The sequence below is a fragment of the Dipteris shenzhenensis genome, chromosome 24 (genome assembly GCF_047967505.1).
Source record: "Dipteris shenzhenensis isolate YYH24624 ecotype China chromosome 24, Dip_SZ_1.0, whole genome shotgun sequence".
In the NCBI taxonomy this organism is placed as follows: Eukaryota; Viridiplantae; Streptophyta; class Polypodiopsida; order Gleicheniales; family Dipteridaceae; genus Dipteris; species Dipteris shenzhenensis.
In genome coordinates this window covers 24,024,260-24,048,786 of record NC_141619.1, presented here as the reverse complement: position 1 = coordinate 24,048,786, position 24,527 = coordinate 24,024,260, and the positions used below count along the sequence as shown (strand labels likewise).

Below are 24,527 nucleotides of genomic sequence, written 5' to 3'. Positions count from 1 at the left end.
GTTTGTCACCCTCAACACAGATCCTCAACACAGATGGGGGGGAGAGTATATGTCAAAGGAGTTTGATGCGTTTTTGTCTTCACGGGACATTGTTCAATCATGCACTACTCCTTACACTCCTCAGCATAATCCTGTTCCTAAAAGGAAGAACATGTCCACTATGGAGATGGCCAGATGCATGCTTAAGGCCGAGTCCTTGCCCAATAAATTGAAAGGAAGAACATGTCCACTATGGAGATGGCCACATGCATGCTTAAGGCCAAGTCCTTGCCCAATAAATTTTGGCTTGATGCAGTGATGTGTGCCAACTATGTGCTGAATAGATCACCTACAAGAATTGTTACACCTTATGAAGCATGGAAAGGCAGAAAGCCTTCACTTTCACACATGAGAGTTTTTGGGTCTCTAGCATATGTTCATGTACCATCTTAGCTGAGGCATAAGCTTGATAACAAGGCAATCAAATGCATATTTATTGGTTACAACCAGGAGAGCAGGGGGTATCGGTTATACCAACCAAATACTCGGAAGATTATTGTCAGTGGAGATGTAATCTTTGCTGAACATTCGGCTTCTCCTCTTGTGGATTGCAAAGCTAAGCTAGACGATGACATGTTTGATGCCTTTGACTCTTGGTTACCTCTACTTCCCTCAGAGGGAGACTTTGACCAGCAACATGAGCCTCCTACACGCCCTCCAACAAGCAATGATCAGCCAGTACCCCATGCTGATTTGCAGGTTCCTCTTCCAGCACAAAATGATCCCACTATTCATGATGCAGTGATTGAAGAAAGGGCTGTCAACAGACAGCAAAGGCAAGTTCCCAGATGGCTTCTTGACACATTGAGGGACAGCAAACAAGATCAACCTCTTGCTGCCCAGACAAGATCAAGGAATAGACAGATGCATGGTCACTTTCTTGAGTTTGCCCTCCTTGCTATACAGCTTGCAATGAAGAGCCTTTGTGCCATAAAGATGCTTTTGACAGCAAAGAGTGGATGGATGCAATGAGAGCTGAGCTACAATCTATTGCCAAAAATGACACATGGGAATTAGTAGATCTCCCTCCCGGCAAGCATGCCATTGGTACCTGGTGGGTCTACAAGTTAAAAAGGAAATCTGATGGCAGCATAGATCGACACAAAGCCCGTCTTGTTGCAAAAGGGTATGCCCAACAACAAGGCATTGACTTTGAGGAGACCTTTGCTCCCACTTCCAGGATTGCTACTATTAGATGGGTTATTGCCATTGCAGCCCATCACCATTGGCAAGTGCACCAGCTTGACATCAAGACTGCCTTTCTTCATGGGGATCTGCAGGAAGAAGTTTATGTGACACATCCTCCTGGCTTTGAGGTTGTTGGTTCTGAAAACAAGGTATGCCGGCTGAGAAAAGCCCTTTATGGTTTGAAGCAAGCACCCAGGGCATGGTATGCCAAAATTCATGCACACTTACTATCCCTTGGTTTTCAGAATAGCCCCACAGAGCCCACTCTTTATGTCCGTGGGAGTGGATCTGATTTTTTAGTGCTGATTTTATATGTGGATGACATGCTGATCACGAGCCCCGATACTCAGCATACTGCAGCTTTCAAGGCTGATTTACATCAAGCTTTTGAAATATCAAACATAGGATAGCTGCACTATTATTTGGACATTCAGTTTGCTCATGTTGAGGGGGGTGTCATGATGTCACAGTCCAAGTATATTGGACAGCTCCTTGATCGTTTTCAGTTTGAGGATTGCAAGCCAATCTCTACTCCAGTGGACCCTAGCTTCAAATTTTCAGCTCATGATGGGAGCCCACCATGTGATATCACTCTTTACCAACAGGCTGTTGGATGTCTCATTTACTTATGCCACACTAGACCTGACTTACAGTATGCAGTATCCCAGCTCAACAGGTTCATGCACATGCCCCATTCACAGCATTGGCAGGCAGTGAAGAGAGTCTTCAGATATCTCAAAGGCACTCAATATTTAGCCCTTTTCTATGGTGATCAGGGTTCACTTACCATGCATGCTTACATGGATAGTGACTGGGCAGGTTGTTCCAACACCAGAGTGTCACATACCGGCAACTGTTACAGGGCAGCCTTCACCCCTACAGTAGAGTGTGCCTGGCTTCGACAGTTACTTACAGATCTTGGTATTTGCCAGATATCCTCCACTATGGTCTACACTGACAGCTAGAGTGCTTTCGCCATTGCGTGTAATCCAGTGTTTCATGCACGTACCAAGCACATTGAAGTTCACTATCATTATGTTCGAGAGCGGTTGTCAGCAGGAGACATAGAGTTATCCTACCTTCCCACAGAGGAGTACATAGCAGATATGTTTACAAAGGCACTTCCTCGTCCCAAGTTCAAAGTCTTCCAACAGGCTTTACACTTGGTTCCCTTTGTTACATGATCTGACATACCTTGTATATTCATAGGTGGCTATATCCTTTTGAATGAACATGTGCCACCATGACCAAAAAATACCAGGTATTCTCAGACGTTTCCAGAATACTTCAGCCCATACCATGGAGGGGGGTTTGTAGGCCATCTTCTCCTGGTAGTAGTGATGCCCTATGGGCCTTGGTATGTGCCTTGTAGGCATAGTTATAGGCAGTTTAGTGTTTTAGTGCCTTTCATGCCACATAGGACATTTAGTTCTATGTGACACCTAGGACACTGAGTCCTAGGGTCTATCTTCATGTACTTTGTACTTTCCTTTCTTCGTTCTAGTTGACGTGACAGCCTTCAGCTTCGACTCTTGTGCTTGCTCCCACGCTCACCGCAGCTATACCAACTTCATGCACCTAAGAACCTTCTAGTGGTCTCTCAAACAGCCGTCACTGACAGCAACTCACTCTTCTCAAAAACCATGTCACTGTACACCAACTTCTTCCACAAGGCATCGAATGCCTCTGCATCCTTTTATCAAGCAAAGGGGCTCCTTCTTTCACTAATTGGAGTAGACCACAAAATAGAATCTTTGGGCTTTGATACCATGTCACAGAATGGGGTAACAAGCCTATTCTTACCCTTGCACTGGAATATTCACCAAAGAGATCTCACACCTTCCTAGACTTCACTCACCGTGCAAACACAAGAGAGTGCGAAAAGCAACACTTAGATCTCAAAATACACAGCAATATAGAGCGTCCCAAGCATCATGTAAGCTCCATGATCACCCCTGATGTAATCATATCAGAACACAATGGCTAGTTCTTTTGAGTTCAATCTGGACTGAATCTGGTCCTCCATGGTGGCTGGCAAGTCCATCCTATCAGTGCCCAAAATGGTCCTAGTATATTAGTTCTTCCAGGCTTCTTGACAGTCGCTGAAGGACAGCCCTAAACTAGGTCGTAAATCCCCTAAACAAGGACACATACCAAGCCCAGCTAAGTGCACATCTACACAGTCCAATGAAGGGGCTCACAGGCAGGGCGTAGTCCCCTATAATTGGAAAAATATCCATGGAAACTCCAAGAAGTCACAAGGCAAACAGAGTCCATTGGGTTGGCATGAATACTCTGTAATTAAGATGGTAATCGGAGGCCATGTGTATCACTGACTGTCAGAGAACGCATGCCAGAAAACCTAGAGAATGCGCAAAATTAAAGCCTTCTGCATTGGAATTCAATGTTAAGGAGGTAGCTTCGAACAAGATGGTGCCAAGACTGCTCTTCCTTGGTTGACAAAGTCGCAACAGACACTGATGTTACTGAACAAAGGCAGGAAATTTCTAATGGCTCGCATGTTATGGTCCACGATCTCAGTCAACATCAGGATATGCTCCAGGAATGCTGGACAGGTGGTATACTTTACAACAACAATCCAGAAACCACAGCGACTTATTCATAGTTCCAATAATCATCAGGACTTCTCTTTGTGTAACTGCCTATTTATAATCTATGCATACATAATAACCATTTCATCTTGGAAGACTTTGGCACAGGCACATACTTAAAGAAAGAAAAACAGCATCTTTTGAAGCCAGGACGGAGAGCTATACCATACACTAGTGAACTAACTGAGAATCTATTGCAGATTTTATAATGTGCTGGGAAAGGTTGTGGGCCTTACTGAACGATATGGTGGGCATGTACTTGTACTGATCTGAGCTATGGCGGAGTTCACAGAGGACAATGGAATATCCAGCAGTTCCATCAGCTCCAGTTCTGTTTTACACAGTGCATCCTGCATCACCATCAACGCCATCAGCTCTGATACTCTTATTCTTTCTAACCTCGAACTTAATGAAGCATATTCGATCTAAGATGCTGGCCATGATTCCAAGCAGAGTCATGGACCTCTAGCCATTTGGCCCAATGAAATGGCTTATCATTTGACTCAATGACAATTTTTAATTTTCTTGGAGTTTTAACTGCAAAACGTTCGTTTCTTTCAAAAACAAGAAATCCCACGAGACCAGAGGGGCTGAAATTCCACTCATTGAACACATCATCTTCAAACAAAAGGACTTTCATGAGTAACACTTTGCCATCATAAATTAGTCATTTCTACATGAAGGGTTTCAGATAAATAAAGAGGACTTGTTCTATTCGAACAGAATCACACCTTCTCTCTTACATCCCTAGCTAATCCAGGTTAGTAGTGACTCGCCTATGGATCAGGGGAGACCCTAATGGGTAGAGTCAATGGGTCAAACAGCTATTCCTAACCAAAGTGATAGATCTGGATGGAGGTCTACAATAGAGTGGAGAATGTATGCTAAATACAGCAAGAGACTGAGGTTATATGTTGTCATAAGGGCTTCGTGTTAGGGACTGTTACGCTCAAGTTGAGGTAACATGACCTCGGAAGGGTCAGTCGACATTTTCCTTTAAAGGATCAATGTTTGTATTATATTTGTTTGGACTTCATGTAAATGATCAAAAAGGAATAAAGGTCAAGGTCCTTGGTGTGGGTGACATGGCACTAGACTAGGTGGATCTAAGGCTAAGGAACCTAAATGCATGAAATGTGCCTAGGGGCAAATGTTTCAAAGATATCCCAAGAGAGGGGTAAATAATGCATTAAGAAAGGACCCTAAACTTAAGACATGTGGCATACTAGATCCATCTAGGGAGTTTTGGGGCTCGTTGGAATTAAGCAAGCAGAAAGGTTTCACGAAATGTATTCTTCTGGATTCAGCAGAGAAGCTTGCTACCACCGAGGTTGGCTGGGAGGATAAACTAAGTGCCTGTGCCCGTGATTCAACGTAAAGCTAGGAGAAACCAGATTGGGATGTTTCATTTGGTATCAGAGCGCAGGTTATATTGCGAGCGGTCTGGGACTGGCTGGGCGTTTGACGACGGATAGTACGGAGCCCAAACTCTACGTAGATGGTAATTTGGTGGTTCGTAAGTCTGGGTAGCGTGGATGAACAGCGCGCAACGAGGACTACTGGCTCGTCATGGAATTAGTTGCCGCTGGTGACGGCGCAACTGTGGGTTCATGGACGTCATCGCAGTGCTGGTCACGGCACTAGTTGTCGCAGGAGGGTTGGGTTCACGTAAGCCGGTGACGAATTAGGAGACGGACGACGGTACGGTTCACGTAAGCTGGTGACGAAATAGGAGATGGACGATGATACAACTAAACCGCAGGTTCATACCTTGGTATCTCGAAAGGCAGACGTGAAGCAATTTTTGGACACCCGCTGGTTTACAGCTAGCTTAGGGCCAGGGAACTTTGGCCCTTGATACTTGCGTTACATGGAGGTCCTTCAACGTGATAATCGATGTTGGGTGAAAGACCTACGGACGTGATAAACGATCACGTTTTTTTTTGTTTGCAATAGATCATTAACGTTAGGGCTGCGTGGAAAAATTCGATCGACAGAGGACCCGTTGATTAAGGTCTTTGGCCAAAATCAGTTATGCAGGACAGATTACAAATGCAAATTGGATCCCCGACGAGGGGGTAGCTGAGCATAGCAAGAACAACATGATCTCTCTATGCTACATGAATGACCAGGGAGCTTTCTATGCCTTCTAAGTTTGTTGCTTCCGTGTTTGAGTTAATTTGGGTTGCAGGAGTTTCCCTAGTATAGGGAAAAGTGGTTTTAGTTACAGTGTGATATATACTTGGTTAGCTGTAAAATTGGAGGTTGGACTTTCAATTTGTAATTACAGTTGCAAGCGGTATTTTTATTTATTTTTATTTTTATTTTTTTTAACCCACACACACATACACCCATTGACCTGAATGGAGGTAGAAGAAGAAGCTTCCAGGATGGATCCCGTAGAGTCGGGAGTCCGGCCGACCCAGCAGGTATCGCACCCAGCAGGTCATACACTGTCTAGCAGAATTGCAATGTTAGAGGATGCCTTGCAACAGATTTTAGCGCAGCAGTTACAAACAAACGTAGGGCGATCTGAGCTCAGGAAAATGATGCATAGTATGTCTGACAGACCATCTCGTGAGGAGAAAGGTAAATCTCCAATGGAACCGGAGTCCAGTGTTCGTACGGTCGAGCCTAGGAGGGCTAAGGTGCCTAATATTGCCAATTATAGGCCAGAAAAGTATTCTGGTCGGATGTCTGACCGTAGTTCCGATATCATTGACACCTGGTTACACAAATGGGACGAAGCATTTGCCATTTGTGAAATCAAAAATGATATGAAGAAAATCCCCGAGGCCACCCATATGTTTAATGAGGCAGCGGATAGGTGGTGGATAAAACAGCAGAAAGATGGAGTAGCATCCACTACCTGGGAGGGGTTTAAAAACGAATTTAGAAAACACTTCCTACCTCCTGACGAAGCATCCCGAGCTTGGGATCAGTATCGAAACCTTCGTCAGAGAAATTTATCAGTGGCAGAATACATTGATAAGTTTAGAAAAAGTGTAATGAAGGTTCATGAACCCCTACCTCAGTCAATCCAAGTAAAAGATTTTATCTTTGGATTGAATGATCGGATAAAGATGGAAGTGCGGGCTAAGTATGCGAACACGCTAGATGAAGCGATTGCCATAGCCCTGAACTATGAGGATGCAAAAGGGAATAGACCAAGTGGGTTTGTACAGGTTGGGACTCAGTATGAGTACCCGAAGAAAACTGGGTTTAAGAAGAAGTGGATTAGCAAAGGGAGTGTCTCACAGCCTAGTGGTCAAGCCAAGCAGGCGAAACCAGTTGAGACTCCTAAATCAAGTACCACCATCGGAATGAAAAGAAAGGTAACACCAATGGCAGCCTGGGCTTGGTCGAAGTCCTCTTTAAACCCAGAGCAAAAGAAAAAAGCGAGGAGAGAAGGCTTGTGTTTTGGATGCCTTCAGCCTCATCAGTGGAAAGATTGTCCACGAAACAAAGATCGTCGGATGGCTGAGATGGTGATCTCAGAATGCGACGTGGAAATGGAGGGAAGTCCCAGAGCAGAACAGATGCAGATTCAGCTAGCGGGATCTTCTTAAAGGTCAGTACCTTTTTTGTTATGTGTGTCTGTTGCTAAGTTAGTAACTAGTGCACCTGATAATATCCTGTCAAAGCCCGCAGCAACGGGGTATATAGCCTTTAATGATACGGAGTTAATTAAGATGAAAGGGCAAGTAGCTAATCATCAGGTCATTGTGTTGTTTGACTCAGCGTCAACGCACAATGTAATTAACTCCAAGCTCGTGAAGAGGCTGAAACTAAAGACTAGCCCATCTGACCATGCATATACAGTCAGGATGGCAGACGGAAGTTCAACTGAAGTATGGGACCAAAGGGTTACCCAGTTGGAGCTTCGAATTCAGGACTATGCTGAGAAGCTTGACTTTGAAATGACTAAACTTGCTCATGCAGACATAGCCCTGAGTAAGGCTTGGCATTCTAAGAAGAATCTAGCCATAGATTGGAAAAAGCACATTTATCAATTCAAGATGAATGATGTGATGTATGTCTTACGAGATGAAAAAGATATACCTCAAGGACCGTTGGTTTCCGTGATGGAAATTCAGAAAGCTCAAGAAGAGTTTTTGTTTCTTTGTACAGCATCGGTAGAGCCGATTGATGATTCTTTGACTAGCACTGATGTTGCTCAAAATGGAGAGATGGCCAAGCTGGCTGATCAAAAAACAAAGGAGTTCTCTGATTGTTTTAGGGATGAGCTACCTTATGGGTTACCTCTAGAGCGGAATGTTCAGCATAAGATTGAACTAATCCCGGGGGCAGAACCTGTAAATAGACCTTCCTATAGGTTGAGTTTTACTGAAGAGACGGAGGTGCAAAGACAACTGGAAGAATACCTCAAGTTGGGGCAGATTCAACCAAGTTTTTCACCTTTTGCTTCGCCAGTGATATTAAAGAAGAAGAAAGATGATACTTTTCATCTCTGTATAGATTACAGAGCATTGAATAATATTACTATTAAGCACAGGTATCCGATGGCTCGGATCGATGATTTGCTAGATGCATTACATGGGGCCATAATTTTCAGTAAGATAGATCTTAAATGTGGCTACCATCAGATCCGTATTAGAGCCGAGGATGTGCATAAAACCGCTTTTAGAAGCAGGTTTGGACATTATGAGTTTTTGGTAATGCCCTTTGGACTTACCAATGCTCCAGCTATATTCATCATGCTTATGAACGATTTACTACGTCCGTATATCGCAAAGTTTGCAGTACACTTTATTGACGATATTTTGGTATTCAGTAAGAGTATTATTGAGCATTATAAACATTTAAGAATAGTGTTCGGTACTTTGAGGAAAGCCAGTCTTTATGTAAATAAAAAGAAAACTATATTGTGTATGGTAAGACTTGAATATTTAGGATTCATAATTACTCCTGAGGGGGTAGAAATGGATCCAAAGAAAGTGGCTGCGATATTGACTTGGCCAATCCCTCAGAGTTTGACCGCTTTGCGATCATTCTTCGGATTTGTCCAATTTTATCGAAGGCATATCAAAGGATATTCCGAAATAGTATCGCCATTGACTGATCTGACCTCAAATAAAGTACCTTTTATATGGGGACAGAATCAACAGGAAAGTTTTAACACCATAAAACAAGCTGTGGTCTCAGGACCGGTGTTAAAAATAGTTGATCCCCAGAAACCGTTTTTCCTTGAAACCGATGCAAGTGGCATTGCGGTAGGAGCAGTTCTCCTCCAAGAGGAAAGGCCAGTAGCCTTTGAAAGCAAGAAGCTTTCTCCCTCTCAACGAAATTGGCCAACTCATGAATTAGAGTTGTATGCTGTTATCCATGCTCTGAAAACATGGAGACATTATTTGTATGGGTCAGAGTTTTATATTGATGTTGATCACGATACTCTGAAACATTTTTGTAAACAACCTGACTTGAGAGGCCGCTAAGCTAGGTGGGCAAAACTCATGCAGGAGTTTAATTTGACGATTCGGTACCGAAGAGGGAAGGATAATAAAGTTCCTGATGCGTTGTCACGCATTATGCATAACATGAGTTTCATGGTATTAGAGAGTGCTCTAATGACCGAGATTAGAGAAACTCAAAAGGTGGACGAGTTCGTCCAGAGCCTTTGACCTAAGGCTCATGTGTTCAAACCCGGGGAAAAGGATGACCTGGCATCTAGAAAAGGCCAAACTTATGCAAGATATGCCATAAGGAATGGTATGCTGAAAAGAAATGACAAGGTAGTAGTACCTAATCAGAATGATCTCAGACAGAGAGTCATTCGACAACGCCATGATAGCCCCTGTGCGGGACATCCAGGAGTCGAGAAGACATATGATCTCGTGAAACGAGATTTCTTTTGGCCAAAGATGAAAAAGCATATTCATGAATATATGACACGACGTTTTTCGTGTCAAGTAAGTAAGGCAGAGCGGGTGAAGCCACCCGGACTTTTACAGCCCTTGGAGATACCACTGGGTAGGTGGGAAAGCATTTCCATGGACTTTATTGTAGGTCTGCCTATGACACAAGGTGGATATGATTCTATCCTTGTGGTGGTTGATCATCTTACCAAGATGGCTCACTTCATTCCAACTAGAGAGTATGTTAGTGCCCCGCAAGTGGCGGATTTGTTTATCATACATATATCTCGTTTGCATGGATTACCCAAATCCATAGCGTCAGACAGGGATGTCAAATTTACCGGTCATTTTTGGACTGCGGTGTTTGAGACACTAAGGACTAAGTTGGAAATGAGTAGTGGGGATCATCCAGAAACGGATGGTCAGACGGAAAGAATCAACCAAATTTTAGAGGATATGCTTAGAGCATATGTGTCATTGAGGCAACATACATGGGACAAGTGGTTGCCATTGTTAGAGTTTGCCTACAATGATAGAAAACATTCCTCTGCAGGGTTCAGTCCGTTTGAGCTGAACTATGGTTATAGGCCAGCGAATCCAACTATAGTTGGAATACCTCAGAAAGTGCCTAGTGCCGCGAACTTTGTGATTCAAATGCGGAAGATGCTAGCACTTGCGAGAGCTAACATCCGCCAAGCTATGGATAGAGCTAAGGCGTATGCGGATGAAAACTGATCCGCTAGAGAATTTAAGGAAGGAGAAAAAGTTTTTCTCAGAGTTCCTTCGCACTCTAAGTCTTTGACTGCAGGAGAGTGTGCTAAGTTATCACCTCGATATTGTGGGCCATGGTTAATTCTAAAAAGAATAGGCAAGGTAGCCTATAAATTAGAATTGCCACAGGGTTGTAAGGTGCACCCAGTGTTTCATGTTTCTCGTTTAAAGAAATTTTTGCATACAGGTGACTCACTAATCGAGGGTGTTATTTTGTTTCAGGAGATAGAGAAAAATGCAAGACGCGAACCAACAGGAATCCTGGACCGAGGAACAATGCAAGTGCGCAATCGGAAGATACCCACGGTGTTGGTTGCATGGCATGGTCTACCTCTATCACAAGCTACCTGGGAATCCATATACCAGTTACGGAGAGTGTTCCCAGACTCTATCATCGAGGACGTTGATGCTGAAGAGGAAAGGAATGTTACGCTCAAGTCGAGGTAACATGACCTTGGAAGGCTCAGTCGACATTTTCCTTTAAAGGATCAATGTTTGTATTATATTTGTTTGGACTTCATGTAAATGATCAAAAAGGAATAAAGGTCAAGGTCCTTGATGTGGGTGACATGGCACTAGACTAGGTGGATCTAAGGCTAAGAAACCTAAATGCATGAAATGTGCCTAGGGGCAAATGTTTCAAAGATATCCCAAGAGAGGGGTAAATAATGCATTAAGAAAGGACCCTAAACTTAAGACATGTGGCATACTAGATCCATCTAGGGAGTTTTGGGGCTCGTTGGAATTAAGCAAGCAGAAAGCTTTCACGAAATGTATTCTTCTGGATTCAGCAAAGAAGCTTGCTACCACCAAGGTTGGCTGGGAGGATAAACTAAGTGCATGTGCCCATGATTCAACGTAAAGCTAGAAGAAACCAGATTGGGATGTTTCAGGGACACTAACCAATACAGCGGATCCTGCTAGCAGCACCGCAATGGCTGGCGAGCTAGATCAATGCACCCCTTGTAGATGGAACTTCCCTAGTTTGGGATGCACATATCTACTGAGCTATGGCCAGGCTGTGTATATTTCCTCTGACCTCCAGTGCTCAAGGGTGAGTGGTGACTTGTAAGTCCTAGATAGTGCACTCAATCATTTGATTCCTATATACCTAGATGAATCCAGGAACATTCCCAAACTCATCCTCTAAAAACACAACATACTGCAGTTTCAATCTCATGATAGTCACTCATAAGGTTGAAAACCATAAATAAACTCCATCACACATAGCAGGGACTAGCTACTATGACATCCCCACTGACGTCATCAACACCCAACAGTGGGTGTAGACCATACTATAAAAATATGCTCTCACACATACAAATCCACACATGAACACATACTTGAGCATCCATTTATACAAAGTCTTTGTAATGAGTTTCTGTCGGCACTCTGGAGGTGAAGGGCAGACTCAGTCATGACGAATGCTAGCACTAAAGGAGAAGGCTAATCAAAAAGTAGTCCAAAATCTCTTGATTCAAGCTACAACTACTTGTGAAGTCTAGATGATTTCATTTTAGTCTCTCCCAAACGAGCATCTAAAACTGTTTGATTCCTACTCCGTTGTTCGGTGAGGAAGATCATGGCGGCTAACTCAGCAAGCGAGTCCTCTGAATGGTATCAGAGCAAATCCTCTCCATGAGAACTTGGGTGAATGGTATCAGAGCAAATCCTCTCCATGAGAACTTGGGTGAAATAGAACTTCATCTTTCTTTGTTGTTGGTTATTTTCTTGTTGAGCAGAAGTTTTGAAGTTTTTTGCTTTGGCTTAACCTACAAATGCATGGTGTAAATGTCATACCCATGTGTTTCTAGAAATCACCTTCGGCCTTTGTCTTCAGAAGAAAGCATGCTATTTTGTCAGGCCAAATTTTGTCTCCAATTGAATGATCAAAAAAAGCTTGCTAAATGGGAAACCCGATCTCAGCAAAGGGCTTTTTTGGATAAAGGTTGCTCTACCAAGCAATTCTTTAAAAGTTTGCATTACAAAAGACAGGCTGCTAATATTTGTCGGATCAAGATGCCTCATGGTTCTTGGTCCTCATCTCGCTCAGAGCTTGCTGCTTTTTGTGTGCAGCACTTTTCATCTCATTTTGGGCATGTGGACATTCTTTCTCCTCAGGTAGTGTCTGCCCGCCAGCTTCTTTTGCAGCATGCCCATCCCATTCTCTCTGATGCTCAGGCTTTGGAATTGGAAATTCCTATCACTGAAAGAGAATTGTCAGATGCTATTAAATCCTGTGGCAGATGGAAATCTCCAGGATGGGACGGTCTCACTGTGGAATTTTTTCTTTCCTTCTGGGATATCCTCAAGCCTACTTTGCTGCAAATGGTTAAATCAGCATGGGAAAATCATCAAATGCCTATGTCATGGAAAAAAGGACTTGTTAAGCTCCTTCCAAAAAAGCAGCTATGTGATTCGCTTACTGATTGGAGACCAATAACACGCTCATGCCAGTCATTTACAAAATCATAGCCAAAATGGTTGTTGATCATATTAAAGGTTATTTGCATGATGGGCTGCATCCTTCGCAATATGGCTTAGGCATATAAGACATAATATTGCCAATGCTTATATTGGGATTGAATATGCCAAATACACACAACAAGCTGTTATGCTCTTATAGGTGGATATTGCAAAAGCCTTTGATACAGTTCAATAGGATTTCATCTCGCAAACAATGCGAGCTTTGGGGTTTGGAACAAAAATGCAGCAAATTATTTACTGGCTTTACAAGGACAGCAATGCAGCTTGCATTCTTTCTAGAGATCTCTCTGATGAGTGGACTCTTTGTTGTTCGGTCCGTCACGGATGTCCCCTTAGTGCTTTATTGTATGCCATTGGTAGTCACACATATCAGTATTTCTGCCTTTGGTCACTGGCAAATCAATTACTGGGATTTCTTTTTTGGTCACATCGATGGCACTTTGCCTGGCTGCCCTTTGTCTCCAGTTTGCTTCTTGATTGGAAGCATGTCCTCTCTCATCTAGAATGGCATGGTCGACAATCTATGCTAGGTAATTCTTTGCGAGCTAAAAGCATTCACTAGTCGACACTTTTTCAGTCTCCACTGGCTTTAAAGGAACCTCGTCGTTGCTACTTTGTTTCTTTTAAAGGCATCACTTCTGTTGCTGATGTTATTCATGATGATGGCTCTATGCTACCTTTTTCTCTGGCAGCTACACGGTATGGCTTGGGCTCTCATTATCGTGTTTTGTGGCAACAAATTGCATATATGCTTTCACATTTTGTTCCGATTCCTCCTTTGGAACTTCAGGACAAGTTGGAGGATTGGACTTTGACTTCTCCAGGTTCATCTTCTCGCCCTTCGAGGCTATCTCAGATTACGGTGCCTACATTGTATTAAATCCTTTTGCCTCAACCTTGGGTTTCAGAGAAAGGCAATTCTGTTTGGCAAATGCATTGCCCAGCCAAGTGGTGGAGAAACAGATTACAGCAGCTTTGGGCCTACAAAACTCCTCATCGGCAACAAGTTTTCTTTTGGCGAGTGTTTCTGGGCATTTTTCCATCTCGACAGATGTTAGCTCGTAGGTACATTGCTCCTGCTCGTTGCCACAGATGTTTGAGTTCTCAAGAGACTGTGCCTCATCTATTCTGGTTTTGTCCATGTTCTCATGAGTTCATTGATCTTCTTCGGCAACGCCTGCGAGCGACATTCCCGACTGTTCCTTTGGGAAGTCTTTCTGGCTCTTTGGTTTACATCCACCCAAACTGGAGTTTCATCTTTTCTTTGTTTGGGTTCGCTATTAGGCACTCTGGACTTTATGGAGCACTCTGGACTTTATGGACAGACAGGAACTGTACAGTCTTTAGTGATCCTATATGTTTGGCTTGTTCAGCTGCATAGATCATGATGTATATCTACCTTTCGTCACTGGCAAATCAATTACTGGGATTTCTTATTTGGTCGCATCGATGGCACTTTGCCTGGCTGTCCTGTGGTCTCTAGTTTTCTTATTGATTGGAAGCACGTCCTCTCTCATCTGGAATGGAATGGTCGACAATCTTTGCTAGGGAATTCTTTGCGAGCTGAAAGCATTCACTCATTGGCTTTACAGGAACCTCGTCGTTCCCATTTTGTTTCCTTTAAGGGCATCACTTCTATTGCTGATGTTATTCAGGATGATGGCTCTATGCTACCTTTCTCTCTGGCAGCTACACAGTATGGCTTGGGCTCTCATTATCGTGTTTTGTGGCAACAAATTGCTTATATACTTTCGCCTTTTGTTCCGATTCCTCCTCTGGAGCTTTAGGACAAGTTGGGTGATTGGACTTTGAGTCCCCTTCTCGCCCTTTGAGGCTATCTCAGATTACGGTGCCTACATTGTATTAAATCCTTTTGCCTCGACCTTGGGTTTCAGAGAAAGGTAATTCTATTTGGCGAATGCATCGCACAGCCAAGTGGTGGAAAAAAATATTAAAGGAGCTTTGGGCTTACAAAACTCCTCTTCGACAATAAGTTTTCTTCTGGCGAGTGCTTCTAGGCATTTTTCCATCTCGACAGATGTTGACCCGTAGACACATTGCTCCTGCTCGTTGCCACAAATGTTTGAGTCCTCAGGAGACTGTGCCCCATTTATTCTAGTTTTGTTCATGTTCTCATGAGTTCATTGATCTTCTTCGCCAACGCCTGCGAGCCAGATTCCTGACTAGTCTTTTTGGAAAGTTTTTCTGGCTCTTTGGATTTCATCCACCAAGATCAGAGTTTCATCTTTTCTTTGTTTGGGTTCACTATTGGGCACTCCGGACTATATGGATAGACAGGAATTGTAAAGTCTTTGGTGATCCCATATTTTCCTTGTTTGGCTTTTTTAAGCATTCTCTGCAGCAATCTTTCTTTGATTGCTTGCAGAGGCGCTGCATAGATCATGATGTATATCGAGCATACACTGAGATTTTCAGCTGATGTCATTTCGGCTGCCTCGTTTTGAGGTCGCTCTTGTAATATAATCAATCAAAATTTTTCACCCAAAAAAAAATATGTGTGTGTGTGTGTGTGTGTGTGTGTGTGTGTGTGTGTGTGTGTGTGTGTGTGTTGGACTTCACGAAAAAAATATGTGTGTGTGTGTGTGTGGGGGGGGGGGGGGGGGGGGGGGGAGTGTGTGTGTGTGTGTGTGTGTGTGTGTGACGGTGAGAGACGAGTCGAGGAGGAGAGACGAGTCGAGGGTTTCTGCTCACCCTCCCCAAGCCTCCGTACAGGCCTACGTCAGGCCTCCGTTCATCCCCGCGCTCTGCCGTTCATCCCCGCACTCTGCCCGTACAACTGTACGGACGCCGTACAGCCAGGCCATTTTTTCTCTGCGATACCCCGTCACATCTGCTCGTCCTTCGCTATCTTCCCCGTTGCACAGCCGTACCCTTCGTCCTTTTCCGTACAGATAGCCTTACCTTTTGCGTCAGCCGCCCCTTCCACCTCTGCAATCCGTACAGCCTTTACGCTCCCTGCCTCCTCCTTCATTCCGTACAGTTCGTACTTCCAGCCTGTGCTTCGTCCGTACAGCTCTTCTCCGTTTCTGCCATTCCTTCAATCCTGCCCTGTTTCTCTTCATGGAGGATCAGTTCAAAAGCTACTCTCGCAAGGAGTCCACCCGGGACTCCAAAAGACAACAAGTTGATTTCTCTACTACAGATTCTGTCGACGCTCACTATGTTTTTGACATGCTTAAAGATGAATTTCAGTACAGCCGGAAGGAGTGGGCCAAACCTCCCCCAGCCATCAAATACAAGTTGAAGCTGCCATCATTGGTGGCTCCTCTTCGAAAATTCTCTCAGCAAGCAGTTATCATCTTTTTCCCAGGAAAGTTACCTTCAGCAAATGATGTGGCTCAGTGGGTTCAGGCATTGTTGGGAGGCTGCTTTGTTGAAGGAGTATATTTTGCTTCTAGGGGTTTTTATGAAGTGCACTTTTCGGATGCCTCATATCGCCAGCAGATTTTGGAGATGTCGCCCCTATTCTATGGCAGACAAATGGTGCATGTCATGCCATGGTCGCCAAACAAAGATTACCACAGCCTCATTCGACATCACTGCCCCGTATGGGTTGAGGTAGTGGATTTTCCGGACTATATGAGGGCTGAGTTACCAAGTTTGGCAGCCACTTTGGGGCAAGTTGTATGCCCTCCCCGTCCTTCAGGTAATCGCAATCGCTTTTGTATTCTTTGGGATACAGATCACCCAACCCCTCCATCCATTGCGGTAGAAGTGGAGGATGTTCCCCTCGGTGAAAAATATTTTGACTTGAAATGGGGAGTTTTTGCAGGTGCTTGTTTCACATGCCATAAGTTTGGCCACTTAGCCTCACAGTGTCCTGCAGTCCTGCATCAGCTCGCACCCACAGCTATTGCTCCAGAAAATACTCCCCCTCCAACTTATGCCCCGGGGTCTAAGGCAATGCCTACCAAACTGGGTGATGTGGCTCCCAAATCTGTCCCTTCCAAAGAAAATGTGCTTCAGGTTTCAGCTAAGCAAAAGGATAAGGGTAAGGGCGAAATTTCAGAATCTCATGTCTCTCCCCACGGTGCCTGGCAGCAACCCAAAAAGGTATTTGCTCTCAAACCACGTCCACTACAATCTCACCATTGGGATGCTTCAACTTCTACCCCTGGTCAGACCTCTTCCCCTGCTGACAGCCTTGCTTCTCAACTGTGGGTTGATGTGCTAAAAAGAGGCATCCCTGTATGTGACAATGATGAGGATCATAGAGCTAATGATCCAGGAGCTCTCTCTTCTTATGCTTTTTGCTCCTGCGAGCCTCCCCTCCCCTTCCGCAACTTCTACCTCCCCCTTAGCTCCTCCTCGTCTCGACCACCCCCACCCCCTGCCTCTCCGCCCTCACCCGCCGCCTCACCTCGCCGCTGCCGCCGCGCCCCCCTCGCCTTCCGCTCTCCCCCCCCATCGTCCCCCTCCGCCCTCACCCCTCGCCCCTCGCCTCTCCGCCTCACCCCTCGCCTCTCCGCTCCCTCACCCCCTCGCCCCTCCGCCTCACCCCCGCTTCACACTGCCCCCCCCTCGCTACGCCCACCCCCCCCTCGCCGCTCCGCCTCACCCCCCCCGCCCCCTCGCTCCACCCTCCTCGCCGCCCACTCCGCTCCTTCCCCGCCCCCCGCTTCACCCCCCCGCCCCCTCGCCACACCGTACCCGCCCCCTCCCACCCCTCCGCCCTTCCGCTCCACCCCCGCCCCTTCCACCCCGCCCTTCCGCCCCCGCCCCTCCCGCCCTTTTGCTCCGCCCCGCCCCCTCCCGCCCTCCCGCCCCGCTCCGCCTCTCCCTCGCTCCCGCCTCCTCACCTCACCCGCTCTCCGTCCTCACTCCTCCACCCCACGCCACCTCCGCCTCCCGGCCTCCCCACCTTTGTCAGGCAACCCAAGGTCCCTCCCTCTCCAGATGCCTACCGCGTCATCCTGACAGAGCAACAATCATCTCGGGTTCAGGAGGTTGCCAATGACTTTGCCCTTACCTCTGTTTATGGCAGAGTCATTGGACATTCCCCCTCCAGATCAGCCATCAGGGACTGGCTCCAGTCCACTCTCATGCTAGAGGACCGCCATATCGAGGAGGTGGCCCTTATGGGAAGGGGCATCTTCTGGCTCAAACTCTCCAATGCGAAAGCTGCGAGCAACCTGATTGCTGGCTCCCCCACGTCGGTGGATGGAAAGATTATTATGATAGTCCCGTGGTACCGTGGATTCAGCGCAGCAGATTTTGATGTTCGGTTCCGTATACCTCGCCATCCAGTGACGCTAGTTTTTCCAGGTCTTGCTGCTGAGCTGCGGCCGATTGTCAGGGACCTGGGCTCCCACTTTGGCTGGGTTATGCACGACACTTTCGCCGATGCGGTGACTACGGCAGGAGCCCCCCGAGTCCGTGTGGCTGTGGTGTGCAGGGAGTTCTTCAGGACGCATGGCCAGAGAGCAGCAGCAGGTGATCAGCTTCGGAGTCTCAGGACAACGGAGGGGCACATCATTACGGATCCGGGTGAGGTCTGGGGTTGGCTACCGACTTCTACAGGACCTTTTCCAGCAGGAGCCACTTGCCCCTCGCACTCGACGCTCCCGTGAGGAGGTGTGGAGGCACATTCCATCCCTGCGTGCAGGCGACGTTGTTGGCACCGTTCACCACAGACGAGATGTTGGAGGCCTTGTTGGCCATCGACGGGCAGAAATGCCCGGGCGAGGATGGGCTATCCCGGACATTCTTCACCTCCTTCTGGGATCAGATCCATCAGCCCCTCCTAGCAGCTCTTCAGAGGATTTTCAGCAGCGGTTATATGCCAGAGAGCCTCTCCTCGGGACTGATTTGCCTCATCCCGAAGGGAGGAGATAGACAGGAGATCCGTCAGTGGCGCCCGATCACCCTCCTTACCACTGCCTACAAAATCCTTGCCAAGATGATCAGCGCCAGAGTTCGGCCTCTACTTCCAGACCTCATTCATGACACTCAGACAGGCTTTGTCCAGGATCGCAGTATCCTGGATAATGTCTTCACCTTCTCAGAGGCGGCGGAGTGGGCTCAGCACAGTGGATCACACCTAGCCATCCTACTTCTCAACTTTGAGAAGGCCTACGATCGAGTGGACTGGTCCTTTCTGGAGGGGACTCTGGAGCGACTAGGTTTCCCAGCAGGATGGATTCAGGGTATTTCAGCGTTGTACAGGACAGCTTCTAGCAGGGTCATCATTGGTAGCAGGATGGGTGAGCGTTTTAGTCTGGAGAGATCAGTGCGTCAGGGCTGCCCCCTTGCTCCTTACCTGTTTCTCTTCTTCGCTGAGGCTATGACATACTACCTTCGGGCGAGGTCTACTGGGATCAGGGGTGTTCGTCTTCCATTCCGGGAGGACACGGAGCTCCTGGACTCGGAGTACGCGGATGACACAGGACTGTATGTCCAAGACGATGAGATGATGCTTGAGAGGGTGAGGATGGCCCTGGAGGTCTTATGTTCGGCTGCTGGTGCGAAAATCAACTGAAACAAATCAGTTGGTTTTCTCACAGACCCCGGGGCGTGCTCTCAGTGGGGGAGGTTTTTGGGTTTCAGGTGGATCCCGCGGGGACAGACAGCTAGATATCTTGGTTTTCAGGTCGACCTGGATATCACGCCAGCTCACCAGTTTCTCCCGGTGCTAGATTCCATCCGACGGAAGCTGGCTTTCTGGAGCACTGCTAAGCTCTCCCTTGCAGGTCGTGCCCTGGTAGTCAACCAGGTCCTCCTAGCCACGGCTTGGTATGTGGCTTCCTGTTGGTGTTTCTCGAGATCCAGCGTGGCACAGCTAAGGAGGTTGGTTCGGAACTTCCTTTGGTCCGAGGAGGATGGCCTCAGAGATACCAGAGCCAGGGTTGCTTGGCAGACAGTCATTCTTCCGCAGGCTGAGGGTGGCCTGGGGGTCATTGATCCAGAGCTTCAAAGTCAGGCCCTGTTAGGCAAGCTAGTCATCCGCGGTTTGACCCCGGGGGGACAGACGTGGAAGATGCTACTTCAGCAGGGGGTCGGTTCTTGTGTCCCGCACCGAGGTGGAGAGTGGCTTCCGTCCCTCAGGTGGATCTTCACTTCCGTCCCGCTCACTTAGCCCCGCTCCCCACTCGTTCGTAGCCTCCTCATGGTTTGGAGGCGGCTCCGCCTCAATCTCATTCAGTCCCCTCCTAGCTGTCAGGAGGAGATCGCCTTTGACTTATCTGCTGTATTTTTAGATGCATGGTAGGAATTGCAGCTGCTATGTGCAGATTTTGGCTTGCCCATAGGCTTGGAAGCCTTGCCTCTTCATGTCTGCTCTGAAGCAAATGCATGATCAGGAATAATGACTTGTCTATTAGCTCAACTTTGCTCTTCCTACAAAAGCAAAGTAACTAGCTGATCAAAAGAATAGTGGTCTGGATTACCCATGGCCACTAATCGAAGGGTTGTAGCAAACCCTTGATATGTATCTGGCAGTCCATTCAGTGTGATACTGACAAGCTGTGAATTTGGCACCACCTCATCAATGTTGGCAAGTTGTTCCATGAGGTCCTTGACCTTTGTCAAGTATGCATCCATAGAGTCACCTTCATTCATACTGACTTCCTGTAATTGCCTTCTCAAATATGCAACACGTGCTTTATTGCAAATCTGATAGAGAGAAGCCAATTTATCCCAAGCATCCTTTGCTGTCCTGCAAGACCAGATGTGTGGAATAATGATTCTCTTGCATGATAAAGCAATATATGAATGTGCATTTGCATCTCTTGCATCCCATCTTGATTGTTCTTGAGTTGGAAGAGTAGCAGGAGTGCCAGAAGATGAGGCATCAGGAGGAGTACCGCCTGCAGAGGGACCAGCAGTAGAGGCAACCACTGTAGCATTAGCTGGCCTCAGATCAACCCTAGAAAAAATATTCCACAAATGCTTTGCAACAAGAATATGTTTCATGAGATAAGACCACATCGGATAATTGGTGCCATCCAACTTATCATCTTTGCGAAGAACGCCAAATAGATGTTGATTGTTCCCAGCCATAGCAAATGTGATACCCTCAAAACCCAAAAGCCTCAAGGCTATCACTGCAAAAAGCTGGCTGTTCAAAAATGACAGCAAATATCTACAAATTTCCAACCTAAAACAAAGGGCAGATCTGACCCAAATGTGACTCTGGCAGGCAATGTTCACTGCAAAAACAGCGAATCTGGCAAAAGCCCCAAATTTAATGAGGGCAAATAGGCCAAAAAGAGGGCAAATGCAGAAAAGCCCCAAATTTTGCTGAAATTTTTGCAAATGTGACCCAATGTATGCGAATCTGACTCAATGTCCTGCAAATGTGACTCAATGTACTCCAATCTGCCACAATGTATTGCAATCAAAAGAGAAATTGCAAGACCAAATCCCAAAAAAATAGCCTCAAGGCTTGCAACTGCAAAATTAGGACTTGCTGTCCACAAATTGACTGCAAAAGTACACCTGTCCCAAAGTATGGACCTCAAAATGTAGGCTTTCCAAGCTGTTGAAATGGCTTGAGAAGATTTCAAACAGTAGAAGGAAGATAAGGAGAGCAAAAGCCCCAAATTTTGAGAATACTCTGCAAATAATGTCACACGTGTCAAACCTGTACTGAAATCCCGAGAATAGTACAATCTGTACTGGCATATCAAGTACATGACTGTACGGTATAGTGTACTGAGCAGAATGTACAGCTGTACGATAGTTGTACGGAGCAGGTGACTGTATCCAACGTACGGCTGTACGGATGCAGTTACGAGGCAAGTACGGTGTACTGAACAAGTACAATGCTAGTACACTATACGAAAAATTGTACGGAGCAGGTACGTTACCATGTGCAGGTGCGGCGTGTCAAGTACAAAAGTGTACGGAGTCACGGTACATTTGTTGTACGGCGAAGCACAGTACGATACCCTGTACTGACAAGTACGTAGTGCATGTACGGAGAGCAGTACTGATGTACATCGACGCTGGTACAATGTACGGCGAGTGTACTGATCGCATGTACGACGGATGTACGGGCAGCTGGTACGTACTGTACGGGGACAGGAAGCAAATCCGCGCTCTGATACCACTGTAGGATCGAATGAAAGAGAAAGTGCAGGTAGCAAAGAGTCGCACGAGTCTTAGCTGTCACGTCAACTAGGATAATGAAAATAGAGAGTACAAAGTACTTGTACCTAGACCTAGGACTAAGTGTCTTAGGTGTCACATAGGATTAAGTTTCCTATGTGGCCTAAAAGGCACTAACACTACAAGTGCCTATATTTATGCCTACAAGGCACATACCATGGCCTATAGGGCATCACTAGAACCACCAGGAGATAGCCTACAGTATTCTAGGTTCAAGAGCGACTGTTGGGAGGTGGGAGCGCTTCTACCAAGCATGGCCAGTAGGAACCTTCTACACACCCTTTCAGCGAGGGGTATTCACTGGACGTATAGACCACCATTCTGGCTGCAAGCTCCTGTTTCGGCATCTCTCTAGGCGGTGAGCCATGAGATCCGAACACAAGTGTTTTCCTTATAGCTGGCAACTTGTCTTTTCTATTGTATTTATGTTGATAGTACGGTTTTATCTCAAGCATTAATAGAATTTACCTTTCTACTCAAAAAAAATAAAGAGAGGCTTGGGAAGACTAGCTCAATGAAATGTTTGGCAGCAAAAAGATGGCTCTTGACTGAGCTATGGAGCTAGGGGAAAGTTGGACCAAATGCGAACCTAAAGGGAGCAAAGGAGGATGGAGGACCTATTACACCCTACCACACAATATTTTTGTTTGGGTTCCTGTGCTTGCACTCCCACAAGGAGAAGTAACCAAGGGACCCATGCAAGAAAAGTAAACTCCATGGGTGATGATCGAGAGATGTGTTTGTCGACGACGATAGACTCTAGTGAGAGAATAAGGGAGGATAATTCATTGTGCCAGAATTGAGCAAGGAACACAAGGTAGTGAGCCAAAGTTAGAGGAGAGTGAGCCAAATTAGAGGAGAGTAGCGGAGGCGTTCAGTATAAAGGAAAGCAACGCAATCATGGAGAAACAAGTAGCTTAGAGCAGGTTATGCACGATGAGACACTAGGCCCTTGTTTGCAACCCATACTCACATTGGACCCTTATCTTGTGGAAGCCCTTGTCAACCTAGAGGAGCAGTGAATGGATATTGATGGAAATCCTAAGTTTACACAAAAGAGGAAGTGCAAAGTGGGAGAGGGAGATCGATTTGGAAGAGGCAACCAAGGAAGAGAGTGAAAACACAGAAGCCACAACTACACGAGCAGCTTTCCATAGTTGGAAATTTAGAGTTAGAGGAAGTTGGAGTTTTACCACCACCACCCTCACCATCTCACCAACTTGGTACAACCCTTGGTACAACCCAACCCATGTGATAAAATATCTCATAGCTAGCAAGGCCAAGGGAGTAGAATCCGAGAATGCACCATCTCCACGTCTTCTTTTGTAGAAGACGTTGGTTCATAAATTTCTTGCATACTTTCAAATCATAAAAGTCTGATTGCCCAAAAGCCCTTTACCATAAAGATGAATCTCAAGAAAAGAATTTTGAGCTTTACACGAGAATGAAGGTCAACTAAGCTTTAAACCTCCCTTGGTAGAAGCCACCAGTTTCGCCATCAATACTTGGTAACCCCCACCACAGAAGCGGATTTTTCTCAAGCGAGAACTCAAAGAGGAGGCCTCAGCTAATCAGAATGCCCCTCCAAGAGACATGTAGATGCACTCCCTTAGTTCTGCACTTTTTGTGGAATGTAGGTAGCTTAAGAAATCGATCTTAAGATAGAGAACCTACTCAACATGTTGTTGGCCTTCTTTGGCTCCTACATCCAGGCTCAAGCTTACTAACCAATGCCCTAGCTACCAACATGCCCCAAGCTCGAGGAACACTCCCAGGATCAATGCGTCTTGTGCTAGCGTTCTTTACGTACAATTTGAGAGTTCCTTTAGAGGCGTAGAGTGCATTTTCACAATACGATTATACAGTTTTTCCCTTCCAAGATGCAGATTCAACCTGCTTATGCGAATGTGCAGTCTAGAAGCCCGCTCACCTTAGCGGTAATAATGCTGCGAGCATTGAGGATATTCGATATGGAAGCATCGAGATGCATGCTGCAGATCAATTTGTTAGCCATTTTGTATCTACCGCAGCCGCTTCTACAGGACTTTTGGGAGCTTGCCACCCTCAGGACTTCGCACATTGGGGCCTATTCCCCGAAGATAGGCCGCCAAGCGTGGCGGTTCACACCACCCGACTGACGGTCATCTAGCATGCTCACCAAGTGTGATTGGTGTAGGTACTTCATTCAAACACCCAGAGACTAGAGTGGACAAGACTAGCGTTGGAAGAGATGGAATGGGCCAATCTTGCTGCAGTTGGGCGGGCGTCCTTCATGGGGGGACACAAATCTTTTGTGTCAACGTCTGGGCCGTCTCTCCTATTGGGCCAACTAGGACGGCAGCCATTCACACCACTTTTTGTAGGATGACTGGCAGCTAGTGTGAACCAAGCCTGGACATGGCTTGGTTTGCAAGCCACCCTATCC

The 24,527-nt window shown here is 46.2% G+C and overlaps 1 protein-coding gene across 4 annotated transcripts in view; it reads right to left on the bottom strand.

Annotated features, from left to right (window-relative positions):
- Window positions 1–24,287, bottom strand: part of RAD51B (DNA repair (Rad51) family protein) — a 55,538-nt gene extending 31,251 nt beyond the window's left edge. For all 4 annotated transcript variants that reach the window (XR_015543322.1, XR_015543320.1, XR_015543321.1 and 1 more), the window contains exons 1-2: window positions 24,033–24,287; window positions 4,076–4,189 (exon numbers count right to left, since the gene is read on the bottom strand). Coding sequence is in view for 1 of the 4 variants with exons in the window: in XM_087395625.1 (XP_087251751.1) it covers window positions 4,076–4,189; window positions 24,033–24,182 (264 nt within the window). In the remaining 3 variants the exon portion in view is untranslated. The remainder of the gene's footprint in view (window positions 1–4,075; window positions 4,190–24,032) is intronic.
- Window positions 24,288–24,527: the final 240 nt, after the last annotated feature.